The 24448-nt window shown below is 41.4% G+C and overlaps 1 protein-coding gene across 9 annotated transcripts in view; it reads right to left on the bottom strand.

Moving 5' to 3' along the window:
* Positions 1-24448, bottom strand: part of rasal2 (RAS protein activator like 2) — a 415750-nt gene that overhangs the window by 297288 nt on the left and 94014 nt on the right. Inside the window, exon 1 of one of the 9 annotated variants that reach the window (XM_043699983.1) lies at positions 17332-17977. The exons of 5 other annotated variants lie outside the window; for them this stretch is intronic. In XM_043699983.1, the coding sequence (XP_043555918.1) occupies positions 17332-17896 (565 nt within the window). In that variant the 5' untranslated portion in view covers positions 17897-17977. Of the gene's footprint in view, positions 1-17331; positions 17978-24448 lie in introns of those variants that run through there. 3 more of the 9 variants (XM_043699986.1, XM_043699982.1, XM_043699984.1) reach the window with 3 other exon arrangements.

Below are 24448 nucleotides of genomic sequence, written 5' to 3'. Positions count from 1 at the left end.
CTGTTTGCCATTTTTATAAATGACCAAGATGAGGGTAGAGAAGGATGGGTTAGTGAATTTGCAGATGACACCAAGGTTGGTGGAGTTGTGGATAGTGCTGAAGGATATTGCAGGTTATACAGGGTTGTGGATAAGCTAGAGTTAGGCTGAGAGGTGGCAAATGGAGTTTAATGTGGAAAAGTGTGAGGTGATTTACTTTGGAACGAGCAACAGGAACAAAAAATACTGGACTAATGGTAAGATTCTTGGTAGTGTAGATGAGCAGAGAAATCTCAGTGACCATGTACATAGATCCCTGAAAGTTGCCACCCAAGTTGATAGGGTTGTTAAGAAGGCATACAGTATGTTAGCTTTTATTGGTAGAGGGATTGAGTTTCAGAGTCACAAGGTCATGCCGCAGCTGTATAAAACTCTGGTGTGGCCGCAATTGGAATATTGTGTACAGTTCTGGTTACCAGATTATAGGAAGGATATGGAAACTTTAGAGAGGGTGCAGAGGAGATTTACTACAATGCTGCCTGGTATGGAGGGAAGGTGTTATGAGAAAAGGCTGAGGGTCATGAGGCTGTTTTCATTGGAGAGAAGAAGGTTGAGAGGTAACTTAATTGAGACAGATAAGATAATCAGAGGGATAGATAGGGTGGGCAGTGAAAGCCCTTTTTCTCAATTGGGGATGGCTAACACGAGAGGACATAGTTTTAAATTGAGGTATGATAGATATAGGACACATTTCAGGTATTTTATTTACTCAGACAGTAGTAGAGCTGTGGAGTACACTGCCTGCAACAGTAGTAGACCTGCCAATTTAAGGGCATTTAAATGGTCATTGGATAAACATATGGATGAAAATTGTGTAGGATAAATAGGCTTCAAATTGGTTTCACAGGTTGGCGCAACATCGGGGGCTGAAGGGCCTGACCTGTGCTATAATGTTCTATGTTCTCACTCTATGACTGACTTCTTTCAAATAAATTTCTAGCCCTACTACAGTATTAATATGGCTCTTAACCATGTTCCAAATTACATCCTGTGTGACTATGCCAAAGATAAACTTTCCCTCTTTCTCCTTGACCTGCTTACAGCCTTTAACCACCATCCTCTCCAGCCTCTCCAATGTCATCCAGCTCAGTGGAATTACTTTGATCTGGCTCCAAACTTAACAATCTATCTAATCATTATCAAAGAATCACTTGCAACTACTACTTCCCTCAGCCTTTACTCATAAGACCTCCCCACCCCATACCAGGCAGCATTTGTTGCAAATCAACTTTTTTTCCATCCTCCATTATTAAAGCTGACAAAGGAAGATGACTGATGGCAATGGGACTGAAATGGGACAAGTGTATTGTAATACAGATGAAAAGCAGCACTCTGAGATGAGAAAGGACTTAACATACAATTTTGGATGCTGAGGTCGTGAATAGATTGGTTCAGACTCAAGTTATGACCAGAATAAAAGTGTAAATTAGTTTCAATGATAAAATTGTGACAGAGACTAAGGGCAATAGTCTTGACAGGACAAAGGTAATTGGGGTTTTGAAAGAGGTGAAGAAGTGGTGAAGTTGGATGTTAGTAATGGAATTGAGGACACTAATTCAAAAGTGAGAGAAGTATCAAGATCAGTTTTACACAAACAACTTGCAGCATTTATTAAATTCTCACTGTCTTGCATATAACAAATTTCAGTTATTTTATAGAAGAATCGGTGTCGAAAAGTACAAACTTAAACTTGTTGCCAAGTTTTTATGCAAATTGAATAAGTTCTGGTTGTTTCTAATCCTCCTGTCCGAGCCATCATGAATCATACTCTCAATATCACCTCTCAATGGCTTGGCAAAGGGTGGTGGATTGAATGTTTGATGCTTATGTTATGAAAGGAGCAGTCCACTCCCTTGAGTTTTATGAACAAGCTGTCAGGAAACACAAGTGAATTTGAAAGGCTTGATTTTTCAAGCGCACAGCACTTTGATGTAAAATATACAAGATCTAACGATCTAATAAAACTTAATTTTTCACTGAAAATGATATTTTCATTCTCATTGGATTTACATACCTAAGGACCAGGATTGCAATCTTCAACTGATTGAGAACTGAAACAATAGCTAGAAGTATCTTTTGGAAGATTATGTACAATTCTGGTCTCCCTGCTGGATGAAAGATGTTGTGAAACCTGAAAGGGTTCAGAAAAGATTTACAAGGATGTTACCAGGGTTGGAGGGTTTGAGCTATTATAGGAAGAGGCCGCAAAGGCTGGGGCTGTTTTCCCCAGGTTTATAAAATCATGAGGCACACAGATAGGGTAGACAGACAAGGACTTTTCCCTAATGTGAGGGAGTCTAGAACTAGAGGACATAGGTTTAAAGGGGCCCAAACCGGCAACTTTTTCACACAAAGGGTGGTGCGTGTATGGAATTAAATTCCACAGGATGTGGAGGAGGCTCGTACAATTACGTTATTGAAAAAGCATCTGGATGGGTATTTGAATAGGAAGGGTTTAGAAGGATATTGGCCAAGTGCTGGCAAATGGAACTAGATTAATTTAGGATATCTGGTCAGCATGGACAAGTTGGACTGAAAGGTCTGTTTCCGTCCTCTATATCACTATGACTCTATCTTAAGTCAAAATGTGGAATACAAACTGGTTTGTGCTTTTCCTTTCAGTAGCATTTATTTCTGTCTACTATTGAATGGTTTTTTTTATGATATATCAGCAGCAACTTTATTGGAATTTATGTTAGCACATACAACAATATATTGTATGTTCAGTTGTGAATTGTTGAATCTAGAATGTAATTAGAGTTTGAGTTAGCCAAAAGCATAAAGTAATTGCTCATTTTGAACTGAAATTGGAAATTTACAAGCACAAATCTTGAAACATCTTTAATGTAAGGATATTTAACATGCTATACTTTGTGTAGTACAAAAATCGAATATTTATCTGATAGACAAACATTTTTCCTCAACTTATATTGTACAGTAACTTGTGATGACAGTAATTTGTCCCCAGAACATCCTACAGATGTTAACCACATTGTAGAAATGGCCAATGGTTCTTCAAGTGAGAGTAGAATCTTCAAGGAGCCAATTTTCACACTGGATCATGATGTTAATGTGGACACAAAATCCATACACAACACACTGGACTGCAGGTTCACAGAAGCTTGAAAGTGGAGTCGCAGATAAAGAGGACAGCTAAGAAGGCACTTCATATGCTAGCCTTTACTGCTCAATGAATTGAGTAAAAGAATTGGGAGGTCATGTTGCAGCTGTATAGGACATTGGTTAGGCCACTTTTGGAATATTGTGTGCAGTTCTGGTCTCCCTGCTGCAGGAAGGATGTTGTGAAACTTTCAAGGGTTCAGGAAAGATTCACAAGGATGTTATCAGAGTTGGAGGGTTTGAGCTATCAGGAGAGGTTGAATATGCTGGGGTTGTTTTCCCTGGAGTGTCAGCAGTTGAGGGGCGACATTATAGAGGTTCAGAGAATCATGAGGAGCATGGATAAGGTAAATAGACAAGGTCTTTTCCCTGGGGTGAGAGAATTCAAAATTAGAGGGTATAGGTTTAAGGTGAGAGGGCAAAGATTTAAGAGGAACCCAAGGGGAATTCTTTTCATGTAGAGGATGGTGTGTGTAGCGACGCTGCCAGAGGAAATGGTCGAAGCTGGTACAATTACAATATTTAAAAGGCAACTATGTGTGTATATGAGTAGAAAAGGTTTAGAGGGATATGGGCCAAACACTGTCAAATGGGACTAGATTTATTTAGGATATCTGGCCTGCACGGACAAGTTGGAGCAAAGGGTCTGTTTTTGTCCTGTACATTCTCTATGACTCGATGACATGAATGTAGCCAAGTACAGCATTAAATTTTTAAGTGGCACACATATAAGCTAACTTCACAGAACAATCAACAACTGCCATCAATAAAGGGATAAAAAGAAAGATCATGATGGAAATCTCCAATAACAATCAACTCATCAGTACTAGGAACTCGATGGCAAAGGAGCTATCCGAACATGACACTTTGCTCATGGTGGAATATCCTTGTGATTCATGTGAGAAAAGAAATAAAGTAAACCAAGTTAAATATAATGCAATTGCTTCACAATGCTCCAACCCCATAATTCATGCTTTCCATCTTTTATTTCCTAATCTTAAATTTGTATTATTTGGTCAACCCTTGAAAACATCATTTAGAACATTTCAAATCACAAAATGATTTTTGGAAACACAAGTGCCTCTCAAGAACAGGACACTAAGATAGAGTTCCAATTATTTTTTCTTCATCACATCAATCAGAATTCTCAAACAAGCCCATATAAATTGGATTAGTGAAATATTCCCCTCTCCTGTAATTGAATTGCATATTGGATAACATTTAATTGAATGTGCAACAGAAAATTCAATTTCTCAACCAAATAAGGAGTGCGGAGCTTCAGCAGCAAACTATTGTGGGAGTGCAAATTAAAGGAAAATTCTGCACAAGCAGTTCCTGAGCAGAAATTATGACAGCAATTTATAAGCACTGAGACAACAGATGTTGGCAGGCATAAGCTTAAAGATGGCTCCTTTGCAACAGTTGCAATTATGTGAAAATTCACATGACTGCTACAAAGCTATGTTCTCAAATCATCGAACTCTACACTAATCCAAAATCTTACATTATGGCTATGCTACAGATCTCCACAAAATATTGCTTCAGAATTCCAAATACGTTGCAAATCATGTATCTTCCTGCAGTCACTACACTGAACTTATCCAAATCCTCTCAGTCTTCTAAAGGAAAGTCATTGCCCTTGAAAGTAATGCATGCATTTATTCCAGCAAAAAGGCAAACTATGAATCTATTTCATTAATTTATTTGAGATTTTTTTTTAGAGGAAGTAACAAAGGGACTTGGGGAGCTTTTGCACGAAACACAGGAAGTTTGCCTATTAGGAAGGTTAATAGAACGTTGGCTCTCATTTCAAGGGATTTGCAGTGTAAGAGTAAGAAATTCTTACTACAACTATACAAAGTGCTGGTGAGATCACATTTGGAATACTTTGAGCAGTGTTGGTTCTCTTACTTAAGGAAAGGTTTCATTAGAGACAGTTTAGATAAGGTTCACTGGGATGATCCCCAATATGAAGGGAGTGTTTCATGAGCAAAGGCTAAACAGAATGGAATTCTACTCAATGCAGTTTAGAAGAATGAGAGGTGATACCTTTGAAAGATAAATAATTCTCAAGAGATTTGATGCGATAAATTCTCAGAGGATGATACCCCTCATGGCATAGACTGAGGACAAAAGGGTACCAATTCAAGACCGAGATGGTGAGAGTTTCTTCTGAGCATTGAAGGTCTTTGGAACCTCTTGCCATAGAGAACTGTGGAGGCAGAGTCCCTGTGTATAATTATGGCAAAGGTAGATTCTTGATTCTCGGCCAGACGGCCTACTCCTGCTCCGAGTTCTTATGTTGATCAGTCGAAGAATCGAGAGTTACAGGAAAAAGCAGGAAAGTGGACGTGAGGCATGTCAAATCATCCATGATCTCATTGAATGGTGAAGCGGGCTTGAGTGGCCATACTGCCTGCTCCTGTTCCTACTTCTTATGGTCTTCACCAAGAATGCCAATACAGCATCCCAAATATTTAACACATCAATTGTTATGGATTTAAAATGCAGCATTTATTTAAAGAGAAATCTAACTGCTAATGAGTTACTAGTCTGGGATTAGGAATGGTTTTAGCAGTCGAACTACTCATTTGTTAAGTGGTCAAATATAATCCTCTGTTCACATAAAGCAGTTTTGGTCTACAAGGTTTAAATTCCAGCCAATAATCATTTTCATTTGGAAAGGGGGCTTGATGCAATGAAATATCTAAGGGCACCTCACAGGAATATTATGAGAAAAAAACTAACACCAAGTCAACAGGGAGATTTCAAGACAAGTGACTAAAAGGAGAAAACCATTTTTACTATCACACTTCAACTTTACATGGAAAGCATGTATAAATAACAAAAGAGTACATATTTGGCAAAATAGTGTTCAGAGCTGGGAGACCTTGTGTTCCTACTCAATCAAAGAAAACATTTTACACATGATATTTGTGATGTGGAAAGAAACGCTTTGGAAGTGAAACATAAGAAACATTGACAATAAATCGGTATAACACCAAACATACAGTGGATTTTAAGACTCAAAAATGAAGAATTGCAATATAAGACTGTGTGCATTGTGATGATGTTATCACTTAAAGGGTTATTTTGTGCTTGGTTTTTTTTCTCCCCAAGAGAAGTCGTAAAGGCAGAGGTATTGAAGTGTAGTTTAACAATGACATGGGTGTGGCTAGTTCTTCCAGTTCAAGTTTTCCTAGTTTACTTTAGCTGTAGTAGTCACATGATGCTACAATCCAGAAACGTTCCAAGCTTAAGCAAATGTTGGGTCCACGGTTTTTTCATAATTTATATAAATGGCTAGCATGTTAGCAGATGACACCAAAATTGGTGGTGTAGTGGACAATGGAGGAGATTATCTCAAGAATACAATGAAACCTCGATCACATGAACCAATGGGCTAATTTAGATAAATGTAAGATGTTGTATTTTGGTAAGGGAAATCAGGTCAGAACTTATACAGTAAATCGTAGGGCCCGAATGAGTTTTGTTAAACAAATGAACCTCAAGGTGCCAGTGCACTGTTTCTTGAAAGGAGTTGAGGGTAGACAGGGTGGTGAAGGACACACTTGGCATGCATGCCTTCATTGGTCAGCGCATTGACTATAAGAGTTGGGATGTCATGTTGCGGCTATTTGGGACATTGATGGAGCCACCATTAGAATAATGAAAATAATTCTGGCCACCCTTCTATGGGAACAATGTTGTGAAAATTGAAAGGGTTCAGAAAAGATTTACAAGGATGTTCCCAGGACTGGAGAGTTTGATCTATAGGAAGAGGCAGAATAGGTTAGGTCTAATTTCCCTGGAGTGTCGGAGATGGAGGGGTGACCTTTTTGAGGTTTATAAAATCATGAGGGGCATGGATTGGTAAATTGACTAGGTCTATTCCCCAGCGCAGGGGAGTACAAAACTAGAGTGTATCGGTTTAAGGTGAGAGGAGAAAGATTTAAAAGGGACCCAAGGGGCAATGTTTTCACGCAGAGGGTGGTGCGTGTATGTAATGAGCTGCTGGTACAATTACAGTAATAAAAAGACTACATTAATTTAGGATATCTGATTGGCACAGATGAGTTGGACCGAAGGTCTGTGTTGTACATATCTATGACTCTATATCGGAGGTATGATTCATTAGTTTAGGTTCATCAGGACTGAAGGGCTTATGCCCGAAACGTCGATTCTCCTGCTCCTCGGATGCTGCCAGACCTACTGTGCTTTTCTAGTGCCACACTTCTCGACTCAGTTGGATATGGGCTAAATGCAGGCAAACAGGACAAGTTCAGTTTAGGAAACCAGGTTGGCATGGACAAGTTGGGCTGAAGAGTCTGTTTTCATGCTGTATGACTTTATGACAATCACTCTGTAATAGGATTCCCAACACTTATCACTTTGAAAAGCAGTTATTCAATATACAATTGATCTGCTGAGAACTGCAGTTCATGATTCAGCATATTTCTTGCATATCCCAGCAACACCTCAGCTGTCATGGCTTGCAATACACCATGTTGTCTGAGCTGTGCAGGTTGCCATTATTAGGGTGTACCAATTTCTTTGCACTTAGGAGGTTTCGGGTATCAGGGACAATAGAAATCACCTGAGAAGTCGGATTCCAAAAAGAAAATAACTGGGGAGGCAAGCAGCAATGCAAAGCAGGATGACAGATTCAGAAATGGCAACACAAACTGGAGAGACAAAGACAAAAAGCACATAGACTGGATGGATAAGAGAAAAACCACAGTAAGAAAGAGTTCATGTCAGCCTGCAGCATATGAGGTTTTGTCCGATGATGGGCAGCTTGCTGCTGATCTTGGATTGAACCTCACTGGTCTGGAAGCAAATTTTCTACATTAGATACCTTAAAGTAATTGTGTTTTGTCTGGCATTGATTTAATTCATTATTATCATTTGCTATCATATAAAAAGACAATAAATTTGATGAAACCTTTAGCTAAAGTTATATAGGATTGCTGCCAATTCTAGGGCAATGCCTTTTTTGTGAGGATGTGAAGGTCTGAGAATGAAGGTTGGAAAGGTTTACAAAATGGGTTACAAAGACAAGGGGTTTCACTTGCAATAAAGACTGAGAAATTTGGTGTTCTCCTGTGAGAGGACATTGAGAACAGATTTAAGAAATGTTTTCAAAATCATTAAATCCAGACAAAATAGACAAAAGGTGACTGTTCCCAATGGCAGAAAAGCTAATAATTAATGGACACAGGGTTAAGGAGACTGGTAAGAAAATCAAAGGCAACATAATATAGTCAGAGAGTCATAGAGATATACGGCACAGAAACAGACCCTTCCACCCAACATGTCAATGCCGACCATATTCTAAATTAATCTAGTCCCATTTGCCAGCTTTTGGCCCATATCCCTCTAAACCCTTCATATTCATATACCCATCCAGATGCCTTTAAAATACTGTAATTGTACCAGCCTCCACCACCACCTCTGGCAGTTCATTCCATACACGCACAACCTTCTGCATGAAAATGTTGCCCCCTTAGGTCCCTTCTAAATCTTTCCCCTCTCACCTTAAACCTATACCCTCTAGTTTTGGACTCTCCATCACTGGGAAAAGACCTTATCTACTTACCCTATCCATGCCCCTCATGATTTTATAAACCTCATGAGTACACCCCTCAACCTCCGATGCTCCAGGGAAAAAACAGACCCAACCTATTCAGCTTCTCCCTATAGTTCAAACCCTCAAACCCTGATAACGTTCTTGTAAATCTGCTCTGAACCCTTTCAAGTTTCACAACATCATTCCTATAGCAGGAAGACCCGAATTGCATTCAGTATTCCAACAGTGGCTTCACCAATTCCAGAATACAAAATGAAGCTGAGCAAGATAGCAGACAAAGACACATCCTTTCCTGACGCGCTCAACGGCCTCTACATTCAACTTGAGCAGAATGCCAGCAGCACAGTGATGCCTGCCCCAACAGCCTTGGATACCTGTTCCTTGGGTCACCACTACAGATGTCAGATTGGTATTCCTGAGAGTCAACTCAAGGAAAGTGATAGCCCGGATGGCATTCCCAGCCGAGCAGTCAGATCCTGTGCAGACCAACTGGCAGAGGTATTCACAGACATCTTCAACGTCTCCCTCCTAAAAGCCAAAGTCCCCACCTGCTTCAAGAAGACCACCATCATGCCCATACTGAAGAAAGCACATCACATGCAATGTGCCTTACTGACTACCACTCAGTGGTTCTGACCTCACTAATCATGAAGTGCTTCAGGAGGCCAGTCATGGTCCACATCAACTCCAATCTCCTAGCCTGTCTCGATCCCCTACAGTTTGCCTCCCAACGGAACAGGTCCACAGTGGATGCCATGTCCCTAGCACTGCACTCATCACTGGAACATCTGGACAACAAGGACACCTACATCAGACTTCTGTTCATTGACTGCAGCTCTGCCTTCAACACCATTATCCCCTCCAGATTGGTCATGGAGTTTCAGATCAATGCTATCTTAAATTTACTGACGACACCACCATTGTGAGACAGCTATCTAACAATGACAAGTCAAAATACAGAAGGGAGATAGAGAGCTTGGTGGTGTGGTGCAATGAGAACAACCTCTCCCTCAACATCAGCACTAAAGAACTGATCATTGATTTCAAAAAGGAAGGAGGAGAACACGCTCCCATCTACATCAACAGAACTGAGGTTGAGAGGGTGGACAGCATCAAGCTGCTCGGGGGGACAATAATCAACAAATTGTCCTGGACTACCCCCACAGAGTATTGAGTACGGAGTTGGAACTCAAGTTGCGGCTGAAAAGAACATTGGTTAGGCAACTTTGGGAATATTACGTGCAACTCCAGTGTCCTTCCTATCAGAAAGATGCTGTGAAACTTGAAAGGGTTCAGAAAAGATTTACAAGGATGTTGCCAGGGTTGAAGCATTTGAGGCAGTGGGAGAGGTTGAATAAGCTATGGCTGTTTTCCCTGGAGCACCAGAGGCTGAGGGGTGACTTTACAGAGGGTTATAAAATCATGAGGGGCATGGAGGGGGAGTCCAGAACTCGAGGGCATATGTTTAGGTGAGGGAGGAAAGATATAAAAGTGACCTAAGGGGCAAATTTTTCACGCAGAGGATGGTACGTTTATGGAATGAGCTGCCAGAAGAACTGGTGAAGGCTAGTACAATTGCAATGTTTAAAAGACATCTGGATGAACAGGAAGGGTTTGGAGGGATATGGGCCAGGTACTGGCAAGTGGGATTAGATTAGGTTAGGATATCTGGTCAGCATGGACAAGTGCACCGAAGAGTCTGTTTCCTTCTGAGAGTCTGAAACCTGAATAAATGCTGAGTTAGAACAGGGAGACTCATGACCTATGTCTGTGTGACTACTGCAGGTCTTTGTATCACAAGATAAAAAGATCTAACCATTATGATCTAAGTTGTTTACCAGTTAATATCATTGCATCAAGCAACTATCAATGAAGTGATATCATGTATTGATTGGTAATTGTCTGAATATGCTATGCAATCATGCCTTATGTTCTGCTTTAAGAAAAGTATAAAAATACCTCTGTATTAAGCCAGTGCGTGCAGCTCCTCCGAGGGATACGGAAGTACATAACTTCTGTGTTTCTGGACATTCTGTACTCGGCCGTATATGAAATAAAAAATGAACTCTTAATGGTCAGACTGATTTAGAGTGTTTATTGACTGATTGCAAAACCGAGAGACCCACCCCGGGTCCAAATCTTCATGTGCTGTACATCGCTATGACTCTATGTGGCAGTCAAGAAGGCACAACAATGCCCCTTCTTCCTCAGACGGCTCAGCAAATTTGGCTTCTCCATAAGGACGCTCACTAACTTCTACAGATGCACCATTGAAAGCACACTGTCAGAGTAACCACTGTGTGTTTTCAATGGTGCCTCTGTCATCAATGTCAAGTTCAATACGGACTCAATATTTGAAATTCTTTCCCGAAGAGGGCTGCAGAGATCAGTCCACAAGAAAGTTCAAGACGCCAAGGGATGTGGGAATACTGGGGGAAAATACCACTGATGTAGAAGATTTGCAATGATCTCGTTGATTGCAGAGTTGGCTCAAGGAAACGATTGACTATTCTGGCTCCTGTGTTCCAATGAGTTTCTATATGTTCTGCACAATCTCCACCACATGAACATGTATATGATGATATGGATATAATTTAGCCATGTGAATAAAAGCAAGTTGTTGGAGTAGTAAATACGAACTACCAATATCTCAGAGTGTGCACCCTAGATTTTCACTAGGTCAAAGTAAATACATTTGCATGGGTTTGCACTGAGTTGTACAGTCCAAAATTATCAAACTATTATACTTGTTGTGATTGGATTTAAAAGTGACAAACATATTCCCTAAGTCAGTACTTCAGGCCAGAGAGACAACTTCTCAGGAATGCAAGATTGTCGTGCATGAAAGAAATATAACAGAAAACATAATGTTTCTCAGAATTTCTTGATATTTTTGATAAATTCCTGATACATAGAATAAATTCCTTACTAATCCAACATAAAATACATCGCTATTCACAATTTGGAGGTGCCAGTATTGGACTGGGGTGTACAAAGTTAATAATCACACAATACCAGGTTATAGTCCAACAGGTTTATTTGGAAGCACTAGATGTCAAAACGTTGCTCCTTCCAAATAAACCTGTTGGACTGTAACTTGGTGTTGTGAGATTTTTAAACTCACTATTCACAACACTTGCAACCAAAGTCATTTAAAGCCACTCAAACCGAAACAGGATCCTGGAACTTAAGATGTTGTAATTTTCTTTTTCAAATTTCAACTACTGTTTCTTCACATTCCTGTTTGCCATTCTTTCCACATATCATTCATGATGAGGGCAATAAATTGGCAATATGCTTGCACCCTTTTGTTTAAATTTCCATCTAAAAAATGTCTCTGCACGTGCATTTGTAACAACAGCACAGTCAGCAACCTCATGGCCCAGTTAACTCCACGCTCAAATCAGTACTATCAAGCGACGGGATCAATCCTGGTTCAATGAAGAGCACGGGAGGGCATGCAAGGGCCAGTACCAAGCAGCCCTAAAAGTCACCCTGGAGAAGCCACCAAACAGACTACTTGCATGGCAAACAGCATTAGCAGCAAGTGACTGTCAAAGCTAAGTGATCCCATAACCAAGATCAGAATTAAGTTCTGCAGTCCTGCCACATCCAGTTGTGAATTGTGATCGACAATTAAACAACTCACTGGCTCCAGAATGTGCTATTCCCCTGTATCATTACAATCCCATCATTTACCTGACAAATAAGTTATTACTGAGCAGATGCTGCTTGATTGCACTGTCATGTCACCTTCTATCACTTTACCATTGGTTGAGAGTAGACTGATTGGTCAGTAATTGGCAGAGTTGGATTTGTACTGCTTTTTGTGTACAGCACATACCTGGACAAACCCTCCGCTAGTTAGAGTCATATGTGGCACACAGGAAGATAATCGTGATAGTTGGCAGTCAATCATCGCAGCTCCAGAACATCTCTGCAGAAGTTCCTCATGACAGTGTCCGAGGCCCAACCATCTTCAGCTACATCTTCAATGACCTTCCCTCCATCATAATGTCAGATGTGAGGATGACATTGATGACAGCACCATGTTCAGCACAATTTATGACTCCTGACACAGTGAATATTCAACTGCAACAAGTTTCAGGCTTTGGCTGCAAGTGGCAAGTAACATTCATACTGCACAAATGCCAGGTAATGACCATTGCCAATAAGAAACAATCTAACCATTGCCTCTTGAAATTAAATGATGTTAGCATGACTAAATCCCCAACTACCAATATCCAGGGGTTACCATTGACCAGAAACTCAACTGGACTAGACATATAAATACAGTGGCTACAAGAACAGATCAGAAGCTCGGAATACTGTGGCAAATAACTCAACTCCTGACTCACCAATGTCTGTCCACCATCTCCAAGGCATAAGTTAGGAGTGCGATGGAATACTCCCCACTTGCCTGGATGTTTGCATCTCCAACAAAGCTCAAGAAATTTAGCACCATCCAGGACAAAGCAGCCCATTCCCACACTGACACTCAGTAGCAGCAGGATGTACTATCTACAATATACACTGCAGAAATTTACCAAAGATCCTTAAGGCAGCGCCTTCCAAACCCACAACCTCTTCCATCTAAAAAGGGCAAAGACAACAGATATATGGGAACACAATCACCTGCAAGTTCCCCTCCAAGCCTCTCACCATCCTGACTTGAAAATATACTGCCATTCCTTCACTGTTGCTGGGTCAAAATCTTGGAATTCCCTCTTCTCAAGGGCAAGGGATGGCAATAAATGCTGATAAGAGTTTGGATAAGTGTTTGTGGATAAGATAGATGTAACATTATGTGGTGTCCAGGCTCTCCAAATGTCAGATGAAGAAGTACCACATAATATATCATTTGGAGATCACGCTGACTCAGATAATCCACCATTTACATAAGATTATCTTCTCCCCATCCAGAAATCGATACAGATCTCACTTGAAGAAATCCAGCAAATCAGCACCCACCGTTCAAGGCAGCAACCTGTTTCTAAGGACCATCTTCTTTTCCCAGCAATCTCCATCTGACTATATGCAACTTGGATGTATGAGTCATGGCTGCCTCCCAAAGTATTCACAATGGTTGAATGGTCCATTAAAACAATTCCCTTACTGATCCAATATAACTTAACTAAATTATCCTCAAGGTAAAAACAAGGAGTGCAGATGCTGGAAACCAGAGTCTAGATTAGAGTGGTGCTGGAAAAGAGAGGAGGGCGAGGGTGGGGAGAAAGAAGCATAGAGTACAATTGGTGAATGGGGGTTGGGATGGAGGTGAAAGGTCAGAGGGGAGGGTGGGGTGGATAGGTGGAAAGGAAGATAGGCAGGAAGGACAGGCCATGAGGGCGGTGCTGAGCTGGAAGGCTGGAGCTGGGGTGAGGTGGGGGAAGGGGAAATGAGGGAACTGGTGAAAACCAACATTGACGCCATGGGGTTGAAGTGCTCCGAGCCGGAAGATGAGGCGTTCTTCCTCCAGGCGCGGGTGGTGAGGGCACGGCAGTGGAGGCGGCCCAGGACCTGCACATCCTCGGCAGAGTGGGAGGGGAAGTTGAAACGTTGGGCCACAGGACGGTGGGGTAGATTGGTGCGGATGCCCCAGAGGTGTTCCCTAAAGCGCTCTGTGAGGAGGCGTCCAGTCTCCCCAATGTAGAGGAGACCGCATCGGGAGCAACAGATACAATAAGTTATATTGGTGGATGTGTGGATAAAACTTTGATGGATGTGGAAGGCTATTTTGGGGCCTTGGATGGAGGTGAGGGAGGAGGTATGGGCGCAGGTTTTGCAATTTCTGCGGTGGCAGGGGAAGGTGCCAAGACGGGAGGGTGGGTTGTAGGGGGGCGTGGACCTGACCAGGTAGTCATGGAGGGAACAGTCTTTGCAGAAAGCAGAAATGGGTGGGGAGAGAAATAGATCTCTGGTGGTGGGGTCCATTTGGAGGTGACGGAAATGTTGTCGGATGTTGTGGTTTATGCAAAGGTTGGTAGGGTGGAAGGTGAGCACCAAGGGGGTTCTGTCCTTGTCACGGTTGGAGGGATGAGGTTTGAGGGCAGAGGGACAGGATGTGGATGAAATGCATTGGAGGGCATCTTTAACCACGTGGGAAGGGAAATTGCGGTCTCTAAAGAAGGAAGCCATCTGGTGTGTTCTGTGGTGGAACTGGTCCTCCTGGGAGCAGATACTGCGGAGGTGGAGGAATTGGGAATACGGGATGGCATTTTTGCAGGAGGTAGGGTGGGAAGAGGTGTAATCCAGGTAGCTGTGGGAGTCGGTGGGTTTGTAAAAAAATGTCAGTGTCAAGTCGGTCATCATTAACGGAGATGGAGAGGTCCAGGAAGGGGAGGAAGGTGTCAGAGATGGTCCAGGTGAATTTAAGGTCAGGGTGGAATGCGTTGGTGAAGTTGATGAATTGCTCAACCTCCTTGCAGGAGCACGGGGTGGCGCTGATGCAGTCATCAATGTAGCGGAGGAAGAGGTGGGGAGTGGTGCCAGTGTAACTGCGAAGATGGACTGTTCTATGCAGCCAACAAAGAGACAGGCATAGCTGGGGCCCATACAGGTGCCCATGGCTACCCCTTTGGTCTGGAGGAAGTGGGAGGATTCGAAGAAGAAATTGTTTAGGGTAAGGACCAGTTCAGCCAAACGAATGAGAGTGTCAGTGGAAGGGTACTATTGGGGACATTGTGAGAGGAAGAAACGGAGGAGGGCTTGGAGGCCCTGGTCATGGCTGATGGAGGTGTAGAGGGATTGGACATCCATGGTGAAGATGAGGCGTTGAGGGCCGGGTAAACAGAAGTCTTGGAGGAGGTGGAGGGCATGGGTCTAGACTACAGTGGTGCTGAAAAAGTACAGCAGGTCAGGCAGCATCAGAGGAGCAGGAAAATCGACGTTTCAGGCAAAAGCCCTTCATCAGGAATAGAGGCAGTGTGTCTCTATCCCCCTCCATCCACACATGAATGAATTTAATACACGCCGTGACGGTGAACACTTCTTCCGCCGCCTCCGCCTCCGAGCTTACTTTTAAAATCAAGACTCCCGCCCACCATCCAAGGACCCCTTTGCCTGCCTCCAACACACTCCATCCACCTGGACACCCCGCGCTGGCCTATTATCTGCCCTCGATCTCTTCATTTCCAACTGCCGCCGAGACATTAACCGCCTCAACCTGTCTACCCCCCTCCCCCACTCCAACCTCTCACCCGCACAACGCGCAACCCTCCACTCCCTCTGCTCCAATCCCACCTCACCATCAAACCAGCCGATAAAGTGGGTGCAGTGGTAATTTGGCGCACTGACCTCTACACCGCTGAAGCCAGATGCCAACTCGAAGACACCTCCTCCTACCACCCCCTTGACCATGATCCCACCACCCCCATCACCAAACTATCATCTCCCAAACCATACAGAACCTCATCACCTCAGGAGATCTCCCACCCATAGCTTCCAACCTCATAGTCCGGGAATCCCACACCGCCCAATTCTACCTCCTTCCCAAGATCCACAAGCCTGACCACCCTGGCTGACCCATTGTCTCAGCCTGCTCCTGCCCCACCAAACTCATCTCCACCTACCTTGACACTGTCCTATCCCCCCCTAGCCCAGGAACCCCCCCCACATATGTTCGAGACACCACCCACACCCTCTACCTCCTCCAAAGACTTCCGTTTCCCGGGACCCCAACGCCTCATCTTCACCATGGATATCCAATCCCTCTACACCTCCATCCGCCATGACCAGGGCCTCCAAGCCCTCCGTTTCTTCCTCTCCCGACGTCCCCAACAGTACCCTTCCACTGACACACTCATTCGTTTAGCTGAACTGGTCCTCACCCTTAACAATTTTTCCTTTGAATGCTCCCACTTGAGAAAAGCTCCATTCCTGATGAAGGGTTTTTTGCCTGAAACGTCGATTTTCCTGCTCCTCGGATGCTGCCTGACCTGCTGTGCTTTTCCAGCACCACTCTAATCTAAATTATCCTCAAATGGCCAGTTCGAGCTCTTATCACAGAAAATAGGAACAGCAGTAGACCATGCAATGCTTTGATTCTGCTCCATCATATGATAATGTCTGTTCATTTAACTCAATATCCTGTTTCTGCTTTTTCCACATTCCTTTAGCCCGAACAACTGTATCCAGCACCTTGAAAACATTCAATGTTTGGCCACAATAACTTTCTGGAGCAGACAATTTCACAGACTCACCACTCTCTGGGTGAAGAAATTTCTCTTTTGTTGCTCTTCAAACTGGGTAACCATCTCATGGCCCAATTATATTCTCTTTCCAGAATCCCAATATTAACTTTCATGTGGGGAAACCAAAAGTGAACACTGGACTACAATGCAATCAATCAAAGAACAGAATCATATTTTTAGTAGTAGTGATTTGTCCCAAAAATACAGCACCAGTTTCTCCAGCTTCTGAACCTTTAGAACTGTAGGGTGCCCACAGATCTATTTCTCCTCCTTTAATGCCTTTGAAACATTGCATTTCACCAATTTCACCAATTAAAACGTGATTGCCTTTCATAACTCCCAAGTCATCAACATCTGCCTGAAGCAGTCAGGCACCTTGAGACATATTACCTTCCTGGAATGAATCCACATCTGGTTCTTCTTTGTGCCTCAATAGTTTTGAAAGCCGGTTCGATACCGTAGTGAAGAAACCACGCATAAAATCAATTCTCTGCTCAGCATCTGAGTGGACTTGTCTCAAAGGTGGTTTCTCAATGTGTGAAGAGCAACCAGGTTCAGAAATTGATCTATGATATGGGATTATTGAGAGTTTGGCACTTGCTTGCACCACCTGGGCAGGAGACTGTTCCAGAACATCATCTGATCCAGTGTATTTAAGATGAGGCTTAGCTGATTTTGGCTGATCCTGGTCTGATAAACTGGTGTTATTCAAGTCAGAAAAAATCCGTCTGCTAGTGGTCCACGAGAAACCCGAGGCAGAGTGCCATTTATAAGCAATATTTGGTTTCAAAGGCTCCGAGTGGGCCCGCTTGTAAATTTTCCATTTTGGCTTTGAAGTTGTGCGCCATTGATAAGCACTCAGACTGTTGGGATTCCTATCACAATGAGCTGAGTCCGAGAGGGATCTTCTGTATTCACCACGAGAAGAGGAAACTTGTTTTCTGAACACATTCATCTTTCAAATGTACAAAATTTAAGTCTCGCCTTCTCAAATTCAAATTAAAACATAGTATACAGCATCAAGCTAAAAAGTCACAGCTTGTACAACACAGCTTCAGATTTCCGTGTGAAGATGCACATACACGTCACAACCACTTCCTATTGAGCTGCTCCTTGACGTTGTATTACAATTAGAAAGGAAGTTGACTTTGAACATTTCAGGCAACCGCAGCTTTAGACCTAAATCGATCAACCGAAAGTCTGCAGAACTAACAGGTGCTCATAAGAAACAGAATTCCCCTAAGATTTAGCAGAATGCTTCTCAGAGGCTTTACAGGCAACCAGTGTGGCAAAACCGTGAAGACAAGAACCCGTATTTACACTAACTCATCTCTTGAAAGAGTCAGAAAAGAAGAGTCCAGAGAATACCAGTAGTAAACCAAGCAGCGTGAGCTATGGTTGTCACAGTATTGTTACTTGGTTTGAATAATTAGGAGTGTGGGCTCCATATTCAGACTTAATCATTCCCTAAATGAATTAAATTACAATATTCGCAAGACAAAAATAACTTCTGTTCTTTATCATGGGCTCGAGAGACTAAACTTTTCTCAGCAACAACTCATGGGATAGGGAGAAGAGGTAATTTCATTGCAACTTCCTTTCATTGACCAAACATTTAGTCAGTTCTACCATGGCCAAATGTAAACAAAAATGAGTTTGCCCATTCTGCAAGGCGTTTGTCATGATTCTCTGAGATCCATTTCAACGATCTACTTCCATCATGAAAACTTTACTGATGCAAATATTCAAATGTAATTGTTCAAACGATTTCTTTGATTACCTACACAAGTTAATAAGACCACCAGTTAATTAAGGTCAAATGGTCAGCATGAACTGAGTTACCGGAGGACAAACTCCAGTGTAATCATTGGGCTTGAGGGGTGAATATAACTGAAAGGATGGGGGAGGAGAGAAAATAAGGTTTCCTTTCAAGATCTGCAATAGCTACCTTTGCAGAAGACAAAAGAAAACAAGCAGATTTTAAAAGAGTGATTAAATATGGTAGATGATTTTCTCATGAATGCACTTATGTGACAAACTTAACTTATGCAAAAACTAAACATAAAAAAATTCAAGAGGAAACTAAACTGCAGAAGCATCAAAAATGGCAAGTTATATTGAAGCCTCTCTCCCAGACTGCTCAAACTAATAAGTACGGACAGTACTAAATATGGCATACTGCCACAGAAGCCAGAAGATGCAAAATTCTTACTTTATTAAGACAAGCAGATGAGTTAAGTTATAGCGGCTACACTGGAATTGTCCTCACCAGTCTTTCGCTCGAAGTCAGGATAGTAATAGGGTCATGAGAACTCTGATACTGTGCTTCATGTTACTCAGTAAAAGCTCCTGAAAGTTTAAAAGCACAAATAATAAATGAGGATCAGATACAATTGTCATGTCATCCATGGTAAAATAATCTGTCACCGCTCAGACTGGACTCAAAGTCAAAGGTTGCTAGCCCATCTGGAATTGTCCACCAATAACCATAAACACCTCCATGATCAAGGGCCAAAAGGGATAAGTTAACAGGATATTACATTTAGTCCTGAATTTCTTACTGTTATCATAACTAAGATGAAAAATATGAACTCAGAGACAAACAACTCAAGTAAATCTTTCATGCCAAAGGAATTACCAACATTTTCCTTCTTAGTAGATCCACGTCACAACCTTGTACTCATCTTACTTGTCAAACCAACAGACGTTTCTGCTTCTCTGTCAAATCTAATTAAGATTAGTTTATATTGTGAGTAGAAAAGAGACATCTTGTAAAAGAACACAAACCTAGGTCAAAAACATCGAGTCCAACATTCTTCAAATCACAACACGTGTCCCCATTTCTTTTCGAACAAATTTTGGACTTGAGCACAAAGTCAAAGCTAATAGTCCAGTGTAGTATTAGGGAGAAATAAAATTGTTGGGGAAGCTGTAATTCAATGTGATTTTAAACCAAGTCACTCACTTGATGAATGAAAAATGTTCTGTGGGCACTTTTTCAAAGAGAAGGGAAGTTATCCCCACATGATCCCTTAAGTCAATATCATAGCAATGCATTTTCAGGTGACTATCAAATTTCTGTTTGTGAGAAGTTGCCCTAGGTAAATTGGTTGTCGCATTTCCTAACTTACAACAGTGACTACACTTCAAAGTATTTCAATGGCTGTTAAGTGTTTTGGGATGTCCTGTGGTCATATAAACATACATGTAGGTTTTTATCTTTACTTCATTCAAGTCAAAATATTTGCTTCAGCTCTTCATTCTTTTTTTGATTCAATTAATTCAGTACTAAAAACATATCTTGCAGAAACATTTTTTTTGGGACTGAATGAAAATCTACAAAGTACTCATTAAACTCTCTGGACCTCCATCCTCTGCTGGCCACTTCATATTGAGGTTTCTCAGCACAGATGCTGCCTGACATTCTGAGTATTTCCTGTATTTTTTTTATTACTGTAACTTCTGTTATCTGGTAGGAGGCAATTATAAACATAGAACCAAACAGCACAGGAATGAGACCCTCAGCCCATTATCTTGTACCAAACATGACACCAAATGAAATTAAACCTTTCTACCTGCCCTTGGTCCATATCCCTCCACTCCTTGCATATTTGTATGTTTATCTAAAAGTCCGATGAACACCCTTATCGTATTTGCCTCCACCAGCACCCTGGCAGTATGTTCCACACTCCTGCTACTCTGTGTAAAAAGCTTGCCCCTCATTTCTCCTTGGAAATTTCCCCCTCTCACCTTAAATGCATGCAGTCTAGTATTAGATATTTGAAGTCTGAGTAAAAGATTCCGATCAACAACCCTATCTATGCATCTCATCATTTTATAGATTTTTGTCAAGTCTCCCCACAGCCTTGAACACTAAAGAAAAAAACCCAAGTTTTTCTAACTTCTCCTTGTCGCTCATACCCTCTAACCAGGCAGCATCCTGATAAACCTCTTCTGCACCCTCTCCAAAACCTCCATACCCTACTTGTAATGAAGCGACAAGAATTGAATGCAATACTCTCAAGTGCGGTCTAACCTAAGTCTTATAAAGCTGCAACATGACATTGGTGACTCTTGTAAACAATTTCCCCAACCAATAAAGGCAAGCATGCCATATTTCTTCTTTACCACACTATCTATTTGTGTGGTCACTTTCAGGGAGCTATGGATTTGAACCCCAAGATTTGTCTGTACATCAATGCTGTTCAGCCTCCAAGCACAAGTTCCTCCCTTCATCTCTGAGTGGTCCAACCTTCTCCCCAGTTATCCTCAGAAAAGCAAATGTTTGAAATTCACTATTTACTAGACTTATACAAAAGTTACTCATCATTTAAGTGAAGATGTATTTCAATGATCAGAGAAAACTGCCTCAAAAACATGTTTGGGGGAATGTTTTAAATTACAGACTGAGCTTTTTTATTGACCGTCAGTGACACTTCATACATTCTATTCCTACTTGGATGCCACAGTGACTCTGAAAAGACTGCACAAGATCACAGAATCAAACTTGACCATTTGCTATGCTTTGCTTACATGTATGCAGCTACGTAATTAATCCTATCTTTCGACTCTTTCATTTGAATTAAATTCCACGTTATAATTGATGAAACTTTGATAGTTATTTAATACATTATGCATATCAATAATGAAGATATTTTTCCAAAATTTAGCATTTAGCACCAATTTTCAACATGTGCCTCATCAGCAATTATTCAAACCCTTCAAATATTTGTAACTTTTCTCTTAAATCATCCCTTTTATCTCTGCTCTGCTGAACTTAATTAGAAGTTCTGTCATAAATATTGCATCTCATCTTGGTATAATTCTTCATGATTTTATACTGCATCTTGTGCATTTGTCCTTTCCATCAAAGATTTATAAAATCACACCAAATATTCCTGTCGTGCCCTCAGGTTGGAGGCTTTAGAGAAAAGTGCATGGCTTTGGAACAAGCCAAGAATGACCCATTCTTATAAATACTAGTCACTCTTCAATGGGTTGACCTCATGGGACAAGCTGAGTGTGCAGTACAAGGTAGTCCACAGTTGCTTCTCCATCTCCAATCCCAGGCTATTATACTCCAAGCTCCCTACAATAAAATATTTACAGAAATGTGACATTTATACACTCATTGAACAAATAATAGATCAATGAATACCAAACTCCTGATAAAAAGCTTCCTGCTGGCTCCAATCTGTTAAGCCGTGGCTGTAGCAGAACAGACCTGACAGCAGCATCACAGGGGCCATGCTCCTGCTGCTTCCAATCTGTTTGCATTGGAGCGTCTATCTCAATGGTCATGAGGTTTAAAAAAATACGGCAACAAAAATATTTATTCCCTGAGGGGCTAGCATCTGACTCATTCTCAATCTAAAGCTGCAGCTACACTCAATGTGACATGTAACCAAGTTTGTTTCATTCATTCCCTTGATGATGTTAGCTGGCTGACTCCAATCCAAGTTATTTCCAATTTTACCACGAAAACAAAACTTGCTTTGTAGCCAAACCAGACACAAACACCTGACATAATACTTTCAGAAAACTCGAACTAACATTGCATTTGTCAATATACTGTTATATATTCCTAAAAAAATGATAACTAGAATAAATTTGTTGCTTTAAAATGCCCAGTATTCCTGGGCACACCAGGCACATTCTTTTGCCGCAGTTTTTGAAATTGGCCTTTCAAACTGTTGGTTACCTTTTTCTACTAAATGGGAGTATATGTCTCTTCATCGCAACCTCCCTACCAATCAGGTCAAGAAGAGTTTGATGAAATAAGATGGCTCATTTCAAAGGCATGCTCATGTTGGAGCATTTGAACATTTTTGCCTCAACTCACCCAACATCAAGTGAGCTTAAGCAATGTGATAAGTGATTGCAGCATGCCCCTTCCAGGCTTGTCTCCAAATATCCAACTAACAATTACATACTGTTAAGAAAACTCTGTCGAAATACTTCTGATCTGAGAACACAATTTCCAGTGCATAGTAAAACATTCTAATATGGTTACCTCCTTTGCTGGAAATGTGCAAATGTCATTATAATTGGAGCAAACATACAGGTTAGGGTTAAGTTATTAATGGATTTAATTGGGAGGGAGGCAGGGAAAAGGAGGACAAAAGCATAATGTATGCCTTGATCGTTTGTTCTTCTATCACAGCTGCCATCTGTTTCCCAACTCAACCACTTCCTCTGACAGTAGCCAGTCTGACAAAACAGTAACTAAAAATACACCTGCCACAGGAGTTCTGTGAAAACATGGAACATATACAGGAAAAGCTTCAAATAACATGGGACATTTTGGCGTTGTTCTATCTTGGATTAAAGTTCAATCTTCATTATGTTTGAATGTATAAGTCAGGTGCAGCAAGCTGACTTTAAGTTAAGCTTCCAATTGTGAACATGTACTATACCAGTACCAGTGCTGAAGTACTGGGTTTCATTGGCCATAATTGCTGGCTTGCTGAACAAAGAGGTCCCACTACACCACTTCCTGTTTATTTTCTGCTGCCATGAAGTTCACTCTCACAAAAGCAACCCACACATCTTCCCTCTGCCTTTCAATTGCATATTTAACACTTCAAGAAATCTTTGCCCAGTGATTCGATTACACACACCTAGCTGGACAACAAAAGATCAGTTTTCCTTTTACATTTAAACATTTTTAAATAAGTTACATAAACAGAAAATAATGGAAGTACATGTGTCAGGCAGCATTTATAGAAACAGATGCTGAGTTTAGCTCTCATCAGTACCGTGATGTCGCAGATTTTAATTGAGTACAAAGGCAAGGAAATAGTGCAGTGGGGAAAAGACTGAAAGGAAGAAAAAAGTGAAGTCTGTGAGAGGATGTAAGTCAGACAAGATTTAATGACAAAATGGATGAGACAGCAAGGCAAAGCAGGATGGTAACTGGACAGATTGATTAACGTAACATGTGTCTCAAGGAGTTGCAAATGGCACCAGCAAAGAAAAGCAGTTACCCCAGAAAAATGTTAATTGATTATGACCTTAAATTTTTGATCTCAATATGAAGGCAAGAAAACTGTGAAGAACCAAACAAAATTTTACATGTTGTCCCCCCAGCTAAAATTTACTTTCCACATTGTTATAATGAAAGCAAAAAACATGGAGTTTCAAGTGTATGTGGAACAAAATATTAAATTAGCAGGTGACTGAAAGTCACACTTGCACACTGACAAGATGAGTTCAGTTAAGTGCTCACCTCAACTTGTGTTTGGCCTCCTCTAAAGAAGAGACTTCATTGTGAGTGACAAATACCGATGATGAATCAGGACGAAGTGCAACTCAGTCACTAATGCATGTGGGACAAAGTGTTCAGGCCCTGGACAAGAAAGAGCGAAAAAGAAAGGCTTGTATTTATATAGGATCTTTCATGACCACAGGACCTGGACCCAAAGAGCTTTACAGAAAATCAAGTACTTCTGAACTGGAGTCACCACTGTAATGTAGGAAGCATGGCAGGCAACTTTATGCAGCAAGC

This window comes from Chiloscyllium plagiosum, chromosome 11, assembly GCF_004010195.1.
Source record: "Chiloscyllium plagiosum isolate BGI_BamShark_2017 chromosome 11, ASM401019v2, whole genome shotgun sequence".
NCBI classification, from domain to species: domain Eukaryota; kingdom Metazoa; phylum Chordata; class Chondrichthyes; order Orectolobiformes; family Hemiscylliidae; genus Chiloscyllium; species Chiloscyllium plagiosum.
The sequence above is the reverse complement of the archived record's forward strand: the minus strand, read 5'-3'. Positions and strand labels throughout refer to the sequence as shown.